The 15,037-nt window shown below is 27.2% G+C and overlaps 1 protein-coding gene across 1 annotated transcript in view; it reads left to right on the top strand.

Moving 5' to 3' along the window:
• The window catches only part of LOC105623747 (monocarboxylate transporter 10), a 17,053-nt gene extending 3,564 nt beyond the window's left edge, over positions 1 to 13,489 (top strand). The window contains exons 2-8 of the mRNA XM_012205128.1: positions 3,727 to 3,878; positions 3,961 to 4,234; positions 5,993 to 6,125; positions 8,008 to 8,173; positions 8,308 to 8,554; positions 11,194 to 11,340; positions 13,257 to 13,489. Coding sequence (XP_012060518.1) covers positions 3,727 to 3,878; positions 3,961 to 4,234; positions 5,993 to 6,125; positions 8,008 to 8,173; positions 8,308 to 8,554; positions 11,194 to 11,340; positions 13,257 to 13,489 — 1,352 coding nt within the window. The remainder of the gene's footprint in view (positions 1 to 3,726; positions 3,879 to 3,960; positions 4,235 to 5,992; positions 6,126 to 8,007; positions 8,174 to 8,307; positions 8,555 to 11,193; positions 11,341 to 13,256) is intronic.
• The last annotated feature ends 1,548 nt before the right edge of the window (positions 13,490 to 15,037 follow it).

Raw genomic sequence — 15,037 nt, 5'->3', positions numbered from 1 at the left:
CTCTCTCTCTCTCTCTCTCTCTCTCTCTTTCTCTTTCGAAAAACGACACAAAATACAAAAAAACTTTAAGAAAATTATTTTGTTTGTTAATTAAATTTAATTAAAATTAAATTTTCTATTAATATATTTATCTTTTTATATTGTAAATCCAAAAAAAAAGAAAAAAATGGAAGAAGAAAATTTGCGAAAAATTAAAAAAAGAAGAAAATGGAAGAAGGAAATAACAAAAATTTGCGAAAAATAAAAATTTTTTCTATTTTGCTTATAACTTTTTTTCTAGTTAAATGTTTTTCTTGTTATTAGAGAAAAAAGATAGATTGCAAAAAAAAATAAGAACTTATACAAGAATTTTTGGTCAATAATGATCGGGATATTGTTAACGCTAGAAGTTGAACATTTTCAATTAGTTTTTCAACATTTTGGATTTTATGTTATTGAAATTCTCTTTTACTACAATTATCAATCAAAATTAATAAAGAAATAAGAAATAATGACATAACATTCAAAGCTAGATTTTTTAATGCTCTATAATTCAATATGAATTAAGATATACTATATATTTACATGCATATACATATATCATATTTGTAGTCATTTGAATTGCGCGTCGAAATTTTATTGAACTTAAAAACACAGCTAAACTACTGAAATAATATCACATTAAATTTTTGATACTCAATATGCATTTATTAAAGAGAAGATCTTAATATGCTGGAAATCTGTAAATAAATTTATTTATTACGAAAAATATTACTTCGACCGGAAGTCGAACCTGAATCTCTAGCATTCTGTGCGAGCGTTCTCCGAAGATAAATTAATTTGTCTTTGAATTGTACATGATATAACATATTCGTTATTTCTATCATTATTTGTAATTTATTTTTAATAATTATAATAATTGCCACTCTCATTTGTACAACATGAATAATTTTAAGTTGATTTCAAAAATAAATAATTTTAATCATTTGGACAAAATTCGATGAGACTACCTACATTATAACGTTTAATTTTCCATATCACTATACAACGACAAGATCTCTCTATTTATATTATTGCGATATTTTTATTGTATTGTGATCCTTCAAGATGCGTTTCATTTAATTTTGTAATGAAAATGATTAAAATTTAAAGTCGAAATGTTTATATATATTTTGATCATGTAATAAATTTCATCCAATCAATTAACACTCAAACATATACAATCCAATGTACAATCTTTAAAAACACTATATTCTGATTGTTTTATACATTAGGATTTTTTAAGATCTTTTCATTGATTTGATAAAATAAATAAGTTGCAATTTTTTTAGTAACTGTAATAATCCAACATCTGTACATGCAAGATCCGGAAAAATTTTTTAAATTTAAAGAAAAATTTGTTTAATATATGTATGAAGATTAAATATAAACAAGAATTTTTTTTATTATTTATTGGACGAGAATAAAAATATAAAGAAAACAAATTATTTTTCTGCATATAATAATTCCCTGCTACATTAATATATTTTTGTCAACGGATAGACGATCCCGTTTTCAGAAAAGTTGTATCTGCAACTAATTGCGCACGAATTCCGCTATATTGGCATCGTTCTTGAATCTTCCAAATTCTTTTAGCGAGTGGGACCCAAACAAATGATAATCGCATTGAGACAAATCTTTCTATATGATTATCAGTTGTTTGGATTGAAAGAAGAATTGAGAGAACAATACGATTTGTAGATGATGCCAGTGTAAAGAAATTTGTGCGCAATTAGCTGCAGACACAATCTATTACTTTTTATGAAAACGGGATCGTCAAATTGTCTATCCGCTGGCAAAAATATATTACTGTAGCAGAAAAAAAAATGTAGAAAAAAATTTGTTTTTTTTTATATTTTTATTCTCGTCCAATAAATAATAAAAAAAAATTCTCATTTATATTTGATCTATTCCCGTATTAATGTCTTAAAGACCAAATTCGACTAAAAAACTTTTTTTAGAACCTTCCATTTGTAACTCTAGAAACTTTTCTGTTTTTATTACAATTTTTAACACGCTGCGTGATGTAATTGATTCAGCTAGCGATTATGATTGGGCTGTCAAATAAATAGGTATTTGATAATTCCAACCAAATATTCGTTAATTCAAACAAATAATATGTTTTAAATTACAAGATTCTGTAACCTAAATATATAAATATTTGAATATACTAAATAATTATACTATACAAACTAAACGTTAGTCAAATTAACAACTTTCTTTCTCAGTGTAGTGGTATTTCACTGGCGATATTGCCATCTCCTACTTATGCTATTGTACATCTATCATGTCTCTTTATAGTACCAGATTAGAGTCAAGCTCATTAGAGTTTTTTTCCCTGCTAATTTTTCCAAACTCATTCCCTTGGCAGTGGTTTCGCTAGATAGTAGGGACTGTGGGAATCTCGTTAATCCATTCATGCGCATCACTAATTAGGTGATCAAACATTTAACTACAACTTGTACCTTCAAATGAAGTGTAGAGATGGATTTCCGGAATCTAACACCCTTAATCTCTAATAAGAAATAATAACATTATACTATTGTACTCGTTCAAATTTTAATAATAATAACAATTATAATAAAGCAATCAAATATTATTTAATCAATAAAAATAAAACAAGAAAGAAAGGAAGAAAGAAAGAAAAAAGAAAAAAATAAGAAAAAAAATGAAAAAGAGAAGGAAGAGGGAAGAAAAAATAAAATAAAAATAAAAGAACTTATTTAATTTTTCACTATTAAGTTCTTCTTAAAAATTAGAAGCGAAGTCCTCTAATGAGCTCTTATGGCTCCGATACACAGAATGCGACAATACTTGCCGCGCGAATGTTAGTGCAATAGTCAACTAATTTATCGCTTTTCTGTGAAAGCAAAAGAATAATTATCGTTTGTCTTTGCTTGCTTTGTTGTTTGCTCTTTTCGCATTTAAATCAAATCGCATTGAGAGAAAGGAATTATTCCTAGATATAATAAATATAAAATAGACCGTGCATTTTTTATGAAATTGCCACTATCAGTTTAAAAAGAAAGAGATAGTTTGGTATTACTCTTTCTTTTTAAATATTAATAAGAGGAACACAATGACTTAATTAAAAAGAAATTAATTAATGGAATTATCTGAATGATATATAAATTAAAATCACGAGAGTGATTGTTTATATAGACAGAGCCCTTAAATACCAAGGATTTAAATTGTACGACAATTAGACAATCATTTATAGTAATAGAAGCTATTCATGCTATTCTCTTGTTGATGCTGCTTCATCAACTTCATCAATCTTCATAATGAAAAGAGAAATATAATTCATAAATTGTTAACCTAGATACGTTATTAATTTATAACATGCATTCGATCGATCGACTCTCTCATTAGACTAATTAACTTGCCTATTATTGATACATGCATGTTTATCTAGTCTATTCCAGACTTTTAGTTATCTCTTTATTATTTGTTATGAAACGATGAAAATGCTTATTGTTCTCGAGGCCTGATATTTATTTAATAGAATTTTAATCGATTTAATTATATGAAATTTAATTACAGATAAAAAATATAAATGTTGAGAGTATTAAGTAAGAAATAAAACAGCAAATAATTTTGAAATTAAAAGAAATAAACGATGAATGCCTCCTTTTTTTACAAAAAAAATCATTCTCGATTCTGTGAGCATTTTATTATTCATCAGATAATTTGGCAAAATTGTTTCAGCTTTAGTAGGCTCGTTAACTATTGGAACTACGTTCTTTCTCTCTCCGGTCGCCGGTATATTAACAGATAAGTTCGGCATCCAGACAACTACCTTCGTGGGAGGTGCAATTGCATCCGTTGGCCTGCTTCTCTCCTCGCTGCTGACGGCCAAGGTAAGGAAGATAAAAAGATGCTTCTAAGAATTGTCATCTCTATTCAAATTTGTTTTGGAATTGTGCATGTTACATGTGTCAGGTGGAACTGCTCTTTTTAACGTATGGTGTTATGTACGGGCTTGGTGCAAGTCTCGCTTATACTCCTAGTCTAGCGATATTGGGTCACTACTTCAAAAAATATCTGGGACTGGTGAATGGTATTGTCACAGCCGGAAGCTCAATATTCACGACACTATTGCCATCCCTAATGGAGGTCCTGATACTGCGTTTAGGCCTAGAAGGAACACTGAGAAGCTTGGCTGTACTTACAGCTACTATCATGGCTTGCGCAATTCTTTTTAAGCCAATTCCACGTAAGTTTTTTAAAACTCGTATTTATATAAATTTATATGTATTCCTAAAACAAATTTTTTTTTAGAATTTTTCGTATAATAGAATTTCTATATCAGTTAAAAATTTTTCATAGTTTCTATATAATTTTATTTTAACATAATTTTTAAAAATAACTTCCAAAATTTCTCAAATTTTTTTGTAATGAATTGAAACACTTTTCAGAAATACTAAAAAAAAATCAGAAATACCGGGCTAAGTATATATTTTTACTCAAATATTTTTATTATAAAAACAGTATTTGTAATATAATTTTAATTTCGTATTTCAGCAAAGCACATAAAAGTATTTTGTATTTTGTATTTCAACAGAGCATATATATAAGTATTTTTGTATTTTAGTATTTCAAATCAAAAGATTAAAGGTATTTTATATTTTGTATTTCAAATACTATTGACAATCAATCTTACTATTAATCTTTCTTTGAATTACAAAATATAAAATACTTTCAATCTTTCGATTTAAAATACAAAATACAAAATATTTTTGTATTCCGCTGAAATACAAATATAATTGTATTACTTTAAAGAATATTCTTATTAAAAAAGCTTATTAATATCAAGAAATTATTAAATTATTCGTATAATTGATAAAAGCATCGATTAGGAGATTTCAATGATTTTGATCTTGACATATGTTATCAAGATCATGACCCCGAGTAATCTCCAAGTTTAGTCGTCGCTTGTTATTCATTAAAAAATTACAGATTGACAAAATTTAGGGGACAGTTTTATGCTTTGAACTTTGAAAGATGTTTTCGTAGGATTTTAATGCACTGAAAACAACTACATTGTCCGTTTTTTTTTCATCATTTTACATGTTTTAAATAATGCAAAAACAGTTTTTTTCGAAAGTAAATTTTTTATTCATTTTTTCCTAAACAAAAAATGATATCGAGGTATGGTTTGCGGTATTTAACTTAGAAATGTTCCAACACAAAAAATATTTTTTCGATGCTTATAAAAATGTTTATGCAAACCGTACACAAAAATCTTTGGAAGAATCCTAAAAAACCGAAAAAAATTGACAAATAAAAATTTTGAAATAAAAAACCAAATAATTAAAAAAAATTATTAAAAATATCTGATAATTTATATTTATATCTATATATTTTAGTTTAAATTTTTTTTGAAAAACTAATTTCCGATCATTTGTTCAGAAGTTATTAAATTTAAAGTTCTCTATAGACACTCGCCCCAGAAAGTCAAGAGGTTCTAGGTTCGAATCCTGAGGTAATATTTTTCGTAATATAAGTTCTTTACCGAATTAATTTAGGAGGGGGATTATTTCATATATAGAAATGTTCGAATGTTACAGCTCCTCATCATTTTTATATTATTAACGTATCAGATTGATTGTGGTTAATGTTTCGGCGTACAGTCACATTTGAGATAATTAAATTTAAAAATTAAGAATATATATTATATTCATAACATCTAACTTTGATCGATCATTGGCACTACCATATGTATATACTCTCTATCATATGTTGTACAATTAAACGATCGGATCTTATTTCTTATGCAAACATCAGAAATAAAACATTATTTTCTTCAAACTTTTTTGTTACAATAATAACTTTTTAACGAATAATGAGCGACGACTAAAACCTGTTGGAAGTCATTCAGGATCATGATCTTAACAATACATGTCAAAATTAAAGTCATTGGAATCGGGTCGATATTTTTTACTAGAGATATTAATGAGCATTTTTTTTCCAGTAACATCGCAAGGAGATAAATCACATAAAACGAAATCTCTACGAAATCATATGAAAGAATTCGTAAATGTATCTATCTGGAAGAAAAAACGATACGTCGTATGGGCTGTTTCTATTCCTCTCGCTCTTTTTGGGTAAGTCAATTGTTTGTGTATAATTATACTTACAAATAACCTCCTACAACACAAAAGTTGCAACACTGCGACATTCCAGCAATATTACAGAGATTTTGCAACAATATTGTTGCGAATTCTATGTTGTATAAGGCCCGTCAAACTAACGATTATAGATAAAATACAATAATTATCTTGGTTCGTGACATAATATAAATATAATGAAGGATTTCAGATATGAATGAAACCAAAATAGATTTCAATAAATCACTATCGAACTCAAATAGATGATCTCAGTAAATCATTATAATTGCAAACTGATTATCGTCCTATTACTTTGTATGATCATCGTCTTATTACTAATTATGATTTTCTTTTTTTGGAACGATCAATATTTCAATAGTGTTTGTTAATTGTATACGTGATTGCTAATCTTTTTCCTAGACACATCATTGTGTAAAGTTGTTAGGTTTTCTAGGTTATTAGATCTTTTAATTTATATAACACACGTCAATGAGATGACGGCGAATTCAGCCAGTTTTTTGAAAAAATTATGAGAGAGAACGCAGCTGGTGAGTGCGTCCTTTTTTACATAAGGACTACTCTCACTCCTCAAATTTCTGAAAATACTCGATTTAGAGATACTATGTCTATAGACTCATATATAAAAAGAAATAGCATGTATTACATACAGAATGAGAACGTTTGTACAGATGTCAACGTAATATAATTTATTTTAACATTGAAAATTTTTATACATAACGGTATCATGTACATATAGGAAAGGCTATTATTATGAGATATCGAGTTCATTTTGGATAAATACTGAAAGTGGATAGAATTTAAAAAAATAATAGGATATTTTGAAGGGAATTTATTAAGATAATGTTATGTAAAATTTAATTAAAATTCTATTTTTTTAAATTATAAAAAAATGTAAAAAGTAAACAAATCGCAAAATCAAAAATTATGTTCCTAATGAGATGTCCCGAGAAATCGATAATAAAACGCAAAGTCACATCAGTATTACAAAACTTTATGTAATGTTTCTAAAATACAAACAGACACAGCCAGTGTGCATAAAATAAGCATACATACATTACCAGGACCCGTCTTCAAGTAGTTGGAACTAAGTATCGCAAAAACACTCATGTTCATTCTAATTGTCCTTTTTATTATTATAATAACATCTATACTTTAGCAATGACTTTTGCTATGACACAAGAGCATAGGTTATTTTATATTAGAAATATCTTAGATATCTCATATTGCGATTTCTACACCTTACGATTTTACGATCATCAAATCTAACTTAAGTAATTAAGCAATTCAACACATCCCATATTTTTCTATTATACGATATATATTTCTATTATTCAATCCAAGAGCAATAAATTCATGATGGAACCAATAGATAGAGTTTATTAGTTTAGCAGAAACTTATATTAGGTGCCGCTATCTCATATTAGATGCCTAACTTATAATAGGGGACTTTCCTTTATATGAAAGGGGAAAGAAGTTAGGGAAATTCTACTATTGTTAATGCTAAAGAACCTCATAGGGAAGCTCTCTAATTAACGTTTTTGGCGTTCTCATTCGCAATCGAATGCGAAAGGAAGACCTCATTAGCCCATAGAAGAAGGGGTGCGATTGCGTGCGCAGATCATTTTTAAGAATGGTTAGCCTTCGTTAGTTCAATTCTTATTAAGATGTGCATAAGCACGAATAAAATGTATTTCCTAAAAAGTGCCATCAACGTCTGATTATCTCAATTAGAGATTTTGCCTAATTATATCTAGCATCTATCTCTTTCTTATTTGAATGTGAAGAATTGAACTTTTTCTAAATGAATTCTGTTTTATTCCGTTTTTATAGAAATAAAAAAGCTCGATTGTTATTTTAGATACTTCGTCCCATACGTTCATATAGGAAAGTTCGTGACTACGACGTTCAAAGATGCCGATAGCAAGCTGCCGGTCATGTGTGTCGGTATCACTTCCGGTATTGGCCGTTTAATTTTTGGCTACATCGCTGATCTACCGAAAGTGAACCGAATATTCTTGCAACAAGTGAGTACTCGATAAGACCTTCGAGCTTCTAACGATATGTTTAAAATCTTTTTTTTATAAAATAAAATACCTTAACACTTTTCTTTCTTTTACTAAAATCTTGATACAAAAAAATAAAGAGCCATTTTTTTCAGATATCATTTGTGAGTATCGGCATCCTCACAATGCTCCTTCCAGTCACTAAATCGTTTCTGATGCTCCTCATCATTTCACTGGGGATGGGACTGTTCGATGGATGCTTTATATCGTTACTTGGTCCGATTGCATTCGATATTTGCGGCCGTAGCGGCGCAACTCAAGCTATAGGCTTTCTTTTGGGGATGTGTTCTATACCTCTAACGGTTGGTCCACCAATCGCAGGCCTCCTGTACGATCATACTGGTAATGATTTTCATAATTGCCTTACACATACTAATAATAGAATAAGAGAATACTTTTTAATAAATAAGGAGCAGAAAAATGTTTTATTTATTTTAATCTTATGTCGTCCAATTTAAAATTAATATATACCGCCGTTTTAAATACGGGAACGTTTGCGATTTTCGCATTTGACGAAAAATTAAATATCTCAATGAAAAAAAAATTGTAGACAAGTTTTCAAAAATGTATTTTAAAAAAAGAAAAATAAAACTATTTGTTAAATTTGTTTCTAAATTTTATATAAAATAGAAAATTAGTATTTTCGTTTTTAGAGTGCTGTATTAATTTAATGAAAAATACTTTAAAGTAAACTTTCTAAACTTTAATTTTTTAATTCAACAATAAGAAATATAAGTAATGGTCGTAACGGTCAGAACTTTAATGCTTAAATAATTCAATCTACAATAAATTACTATATATATATATATACTTGCATATATATCATATTTATAGGCAGTCAAAGTCTCACTATAAATGCTTTGATTGACCAATTAGAAAAAAAAATTTTATAAATTAATCAATCAAAAAATTGCTTTAAAGCATTTGTAGTATCACGTTGACCATCATCTATAATCGTTTGAACTGCGCGCCAAATTGTTTTTCTGGACTTATAAACGCAATTGAATTATTGTAGTAATATTGCGAATTAAATTGATAAGCAATTTTAATAATTTGATGCTCAGGCATTATATTAAGAAGATGATAATACGCTGAAAAACTGTAAATAAATTTATTGCAAAAAATATTACCTCCATAGGCGAATTCGAATCTGCTGAATACTTATACTACTTATATATGTTACTTATATTACTTATATAAACTATAAAACCATTTTTCTATATAAGTGCAAAATATTTCTAGAATATTATATAAATATTATTTTTAAAAAATCAAATAATTTAATATTTCGAAAATATTGTACAGAATTATGTGTTTATATGTATATTATGCTAAGATATTATGTTTCAGAATTCACGGACACGGATTGTACAGCATTGATTGTATGTGCCAAAAGAAGTAACTTTTTCCTCTGACAAAATTGCGTTCAAATTTTTTAAATGGAAGCAATTTTAAGTTAACGAATGAACGCTCCATGTTACGCAAAGATCAAGGGCGGCGTACATGGCGCAGCCCGGCGTATGAGGATGTACGTTATTATTTTACTATTTTGCTAAAGATTTTATAAAAACTATGCATGATATCTAAATATATCACTATTTTGAATACAATTTATTTAAGAAGAGAATATTTTCTAATTGATATCACTAAAGAAACGACTTAAAGTAAAATAAGTAGATTAGGTAATAACTCGTAAATAATTATGATATTTAGATATGTCATGCATAGTTTTTATAAAATCTACAGCAAAATAGTAAAACAATGATACATATACGCCGAGCGTAACGTGGAGCGTTAATTTAAAATCGCTCTCGTTTAAAAAATACTGTCTAAATGCATTTTGCCAGAGGAAAAAATTGCTTCTTTTGGCATATACAATCACGCTGTGCAATCCATATCCGCGAATTCTAAAACACTCTTATATATTTTTAATATTACGGAAATATTCTGTAGATGTTATATATGTCCACTTTACATAATATCCTTGGTATTAATATCCCTGAGATATTATTAAAATTAATATCAATTTATTAATATCAATTATTTTTATATAAGTGCAATTTGAATTCATAATAACTAACGAAAAAGTCTTATTGGTCTATGACTATATTCTAATGCTTAAATAACGTTTCAATATGATTTCATGTATCTAATTCTATAACTGCACACTAAAATCATTTTCAATCTTTAAACGTAATTTTAAATCGAACTGGAATAATAGTTTTACAAATTAAGATAAATGTTATAATATTTTTTAATGCTCATACAATATTATAGTAATATTAAATAATATTGTTTTTAATAATCACATAATATTATCAGGAGTGGACATATAAATATAATCCATTAATATTTCGGGAATATTATTCAATATTATATAATTTTAATAAAATATTATTAAAACGTTACATTTAATATTTATTTTAAGAATATATAAGTGCATAATATTATATAATATTATGCACTTATAGGATACTATATTTGCTATCTGTATCTCACTCAATGTGCCTAGAAATGAAACGTGCGACCAATCGGATTGAATTTGTAATCACATATTGGTCATTTACTTTTTATATCATCCAATTACACAATTAATAAATATATAACTAATTCGTTTGAATTAGTTATATATCGTGTGCATTAAAGAACAAGGGAGGCCCACTAATTGTTAGTCGCCGATCTTAACAAGTGATCATTGAAAAGCACGCACATATACTTACATAAGTCGTTATCTCCCGAACAAACCCTGGTATGATATAAGTCCAATTTACACCAAATACTTTGTATGCGTATTAAGAACCATATTTATGCCAAATCACTTGATGCACTCTGTATTAAATGCTAGAGGAGTTCTTATTTCAGTGTACTCTGGTATATGATATTCCTGTATCTCACGTATCTGAAATATTTTATTATTATATGTGCCTCATATCTCATATTTGTAAACGATAACTTAATTAAATTATTTGTGTTATTTTCAGGTACCTATGATCTACCGTTCTTACTAGCCGGTGTACCTCCGATAATAGGAGCATTGACGACGTTCTTAATAAGATGCGTTAAAGAAAATAATGAGGGAAGTTTAAACGATTCTGAGAATATCCCAAGCAAAACAGATTGTCAAAATGGTCGGTAAAACCAGGTATCTGTATGTTATTAATTTTATTTGGGGCCATTAAAAAAAATACGTTCGCTTAATGAGAGGGAGGGGGTCATCGAAGGAGAGAGGGGAGTAAAGGAAATCTTCAATGTTCACGAATGTTCAATATTGTACTACTGTTTATTTATTTAAATTATCCACGTAATTGAATAAATTTTTAATTATCATAATATTTTTGTTATCGACAATGCTCATATCCCTTTTTCATTAGCAGATATGATATTTATTTTTATCAGCGCTCTTGGTATTTTTATTAGTGACTCAAAGTAGACACTTTCCTGAAAAGTGGAGGGGATAATGTTGGTATCATCTCTAAATGACATAATTTTAATTTACGTTTGCCTAGCTGCTCCCCCCCCCCATTTAACCAAATCTTAATAAATAAATTGTACAATAATGCATTATTTATGCTTATGCGCTAATAATACTTTACTAGATTAATTGACATTGTTTTTCTCTGTATACTGTGATTGTAATTATACATATTCGAAATTTAAATTAGTGAGACAATGTTCATCGAATCTCTAATTACTTTTGAATTATATTGGGATGTTGTTTCAAAATAATTAAAATATAGAATACAAAATAATTCAAATATAGGTAATTGTAACCAATATGCAACAAAACAGTGTCTATAAAGTACGTTTATAAAGTATTGTCTGTATTGATAATAATATATAATAACATCACTTATTTAGCTTATAATATCTGTCGTTTAAATAATTATATTGAAATAATTATATGTTTTTTCATGAATTTTATATAATTTGGTCAAAAATATTACTTACAATAAAAAAATTAGTTTTGATACTTTTCTTCGAAGTAAAAAATATCATTCTTTTTACATCTCTAAAAATAAATATGATGAAAATGTTAGAATTTCGACAAATGCTATGTAATTGCCTTAACGCCCAGTTGGATGCTGTTCTCATATTACCACTGTGATATATTTATCTCATGCTCGATATCTAACAAAAATAATAAGATCTGCCAAAATTTTAACTAATCTGTTCACTAAGAGAAGAAGTCCAGTTTATCCAGTAATGACAATAGCGATGAGAATCGACATTTGTCAAAATAAACATAAATATCAATTCAAAATATCTCCAACCCAGTGATTTAAAATGAAAACTTTATGTTATGCAATTATTAAAAATTAAAAATAATTTAGCTATCATTACTTCCAACTTGTGATTAGCAAAACATTTTAATATGGAATTTTATAAATAAATAAAATAAGAGAGCTGATAAAAATGGTTTGTGTGGCTAATTTAAAAAAAAATTAAGAGAAAATGTAAATTTAACTTTTTTTTAATGTAATTCATTTTTTCAGATTTTTTCAAAAAATCTGAAAAAAAATATTTTGTAGGAAGTTGAACAGAGATTCACGTGCAATTTTTTTAAGGTGATCAACGAAAGCTTAAAAACATTTTTGAAAGTTATTTTCATTTTTTTCAGAATCAAAATTTGCACCCAAAAAAATAACAAAAATATCCTCATTATCTAGATATAACTGATTTTTCAAAATTTTTTCAGAATTTTATTTGATTTTTTATTACGTTAAAATAAAAAAATTGTAAAAAAATTACTTTTTCGCTCCAACTTGATCACGTCTCCATATAGAAATCTAAAATTTGATATGTAAGCGTTTTTTTTAATACAAGAATTGTTATCTTAGAATTGTTACCTTAAAACTATTACCTTAGAAAAAAAAAGTCAACTCAAAAAACCGTGGGGGCATTTCATACCGCTACGCTCTTTTTTTTACTTTTGTATAATTGTATAGTTACTTTTATATAGTTTATTTTTAGACTAGAATGTATTCTATCCTAAACTTATTGATATTTAATTATATTTTGTACTTTAAAATTATTAAATTTGCAGCAAGAATGAAGAATAGTGATTTTTCGCCGGCGAGCATAGTCGAGCAAATATGCGAATCAGCGATGCAAGAGAAATATAGTACAATGTGCAAATCCCTGCCATCGTCTCAGTGCTATTGTGTCAAACAACCGGTCAAATTGCAAAACTGTTCAGCATGCAATAGTTATCAATACAAGTATTACTACAGATATTCGGAAAGTGAACCATTACTTCATAGAGAGAGGATCTCATGATATCCGAGCATAATTTTTTCTTACAATTTATAGTAAATCATCAATGTTTTATATGTTTTAAACTTGCATTCTGACATAGCAAATTCTTTCTCTGAAGAATTCCATTGTTCGTTATTCCTACAAGTGTGTATTCAGATTCCAATCTGGTTGCTTCCCAGATATCTTGTTATCCTTGTTTAATGTTCGATAAACAAAAAGAATAAAATGATTCCTAGGAATATGAACATAGCCTAAATGAAAATAAAGACGAAATTCATTAAAAAATATGGTTCCTTTTTTTATATTGAATAATTACATAAAGGTATTATTAAGACTCAAGACTCAATTTTAAAAAAATTTAATAAATACGAAAGAAAAGATTACGAGCTCAAGCTGGATGTTTAATGTGATCCCAGCTAAATATTCATAGAAAGTTCGATTCGTATTACCAATGTACCGAATGTTCTGGAACAGTAATAGAATCATCACAGAATGTGCAAATGTCGATGAAATGTTCAGAATATTATGTGAATATTCTTTGCATATTTCACGAAAATCGCGAGTGAGCGAGCAATACACATCTCCGCCATTAGAGGGTCATGACAAAGAGCATTTATTCGTAAATAAAAATCACCTGGGAAGTTTTTGCAACATCATTTATCCAGCGATATTGTTAAGATCAGGTTGTTTTCTTCTTAATAATTACTTAAAAAAAGGATAACGTGATTTTAACGTTCATTAAATATGTTTTTCAAAGTAAAATTTTGTTTAAAAACTGATTTATGAATCTGATCTGAAATTAAAAAAAAATTAAAATTTTGCAGAATATAATACAGAGTATGCTGGGAATATGTAACGACATATAAATGATATTTTTAACTGACATTTAAATGTTTCTTTTACATCTTTTAATAAATATTCGAAATATTTTATAGTATGCTTGGAATATTTTTTGGGAATTTTAAGAATATTTTATAAATATTTCATAATCACATTTTATGAATATGTAGTATTTGTTGGATATATTAGTAAACGTAGAAATGACAAAAATGAAACAAACATTTCAATCTCTATTGAGTCATTCTCAATGTTCAAATATAGTTAAAAATTTAATAAATGCTATATTATTAAAATATACAACTATAATTTAAAAATATATAACTATAAAATATAATATATCTACAAATATAAAAATCTTAATAATATAAAATTTTTTTATATGTTAAAATCGCTCACAATTCCTTGTGAGAAAAAATAGTTGAACAGTAGAACAATTGAATGGCTCATATTTTGCAAATAAATTGGATAATTATCGAAACCAAAAAGTTAGCAACAATAAAATGCGTATAATAGTCACTTTATAGATAAGTTTAAAATTATATTAAACATTTCAAAGAACATGAAAAAAATTGTAACGTGATGTTATAAATTTTAAAAAAGTGCGTGCACAATAAATTCCATAATGATAAGGTATTTAGAATTAAATTTTATTTTAATCTGTTATAACATATTAAGGCAATGGATGTATGGAATATATATATATATATATATATATATATATATATATAT

The sequence above is a fragment of the Atta cephalotes genome (assembly GCF_000143395.1).
Source record: "Atta cephalotes unplaced genomic scaffold scaffold00063, whole genome shotgun sequence".
Taxonomy (NCBI): Eukaryota; Metazoa; Arthropoda; class Insecta; order Hymenoptera; family Formicidae; genus Atta; species Atta cephalotes.
This window is presented reverse-complemented; position numbering and strand designations above follow the sequence as displayed.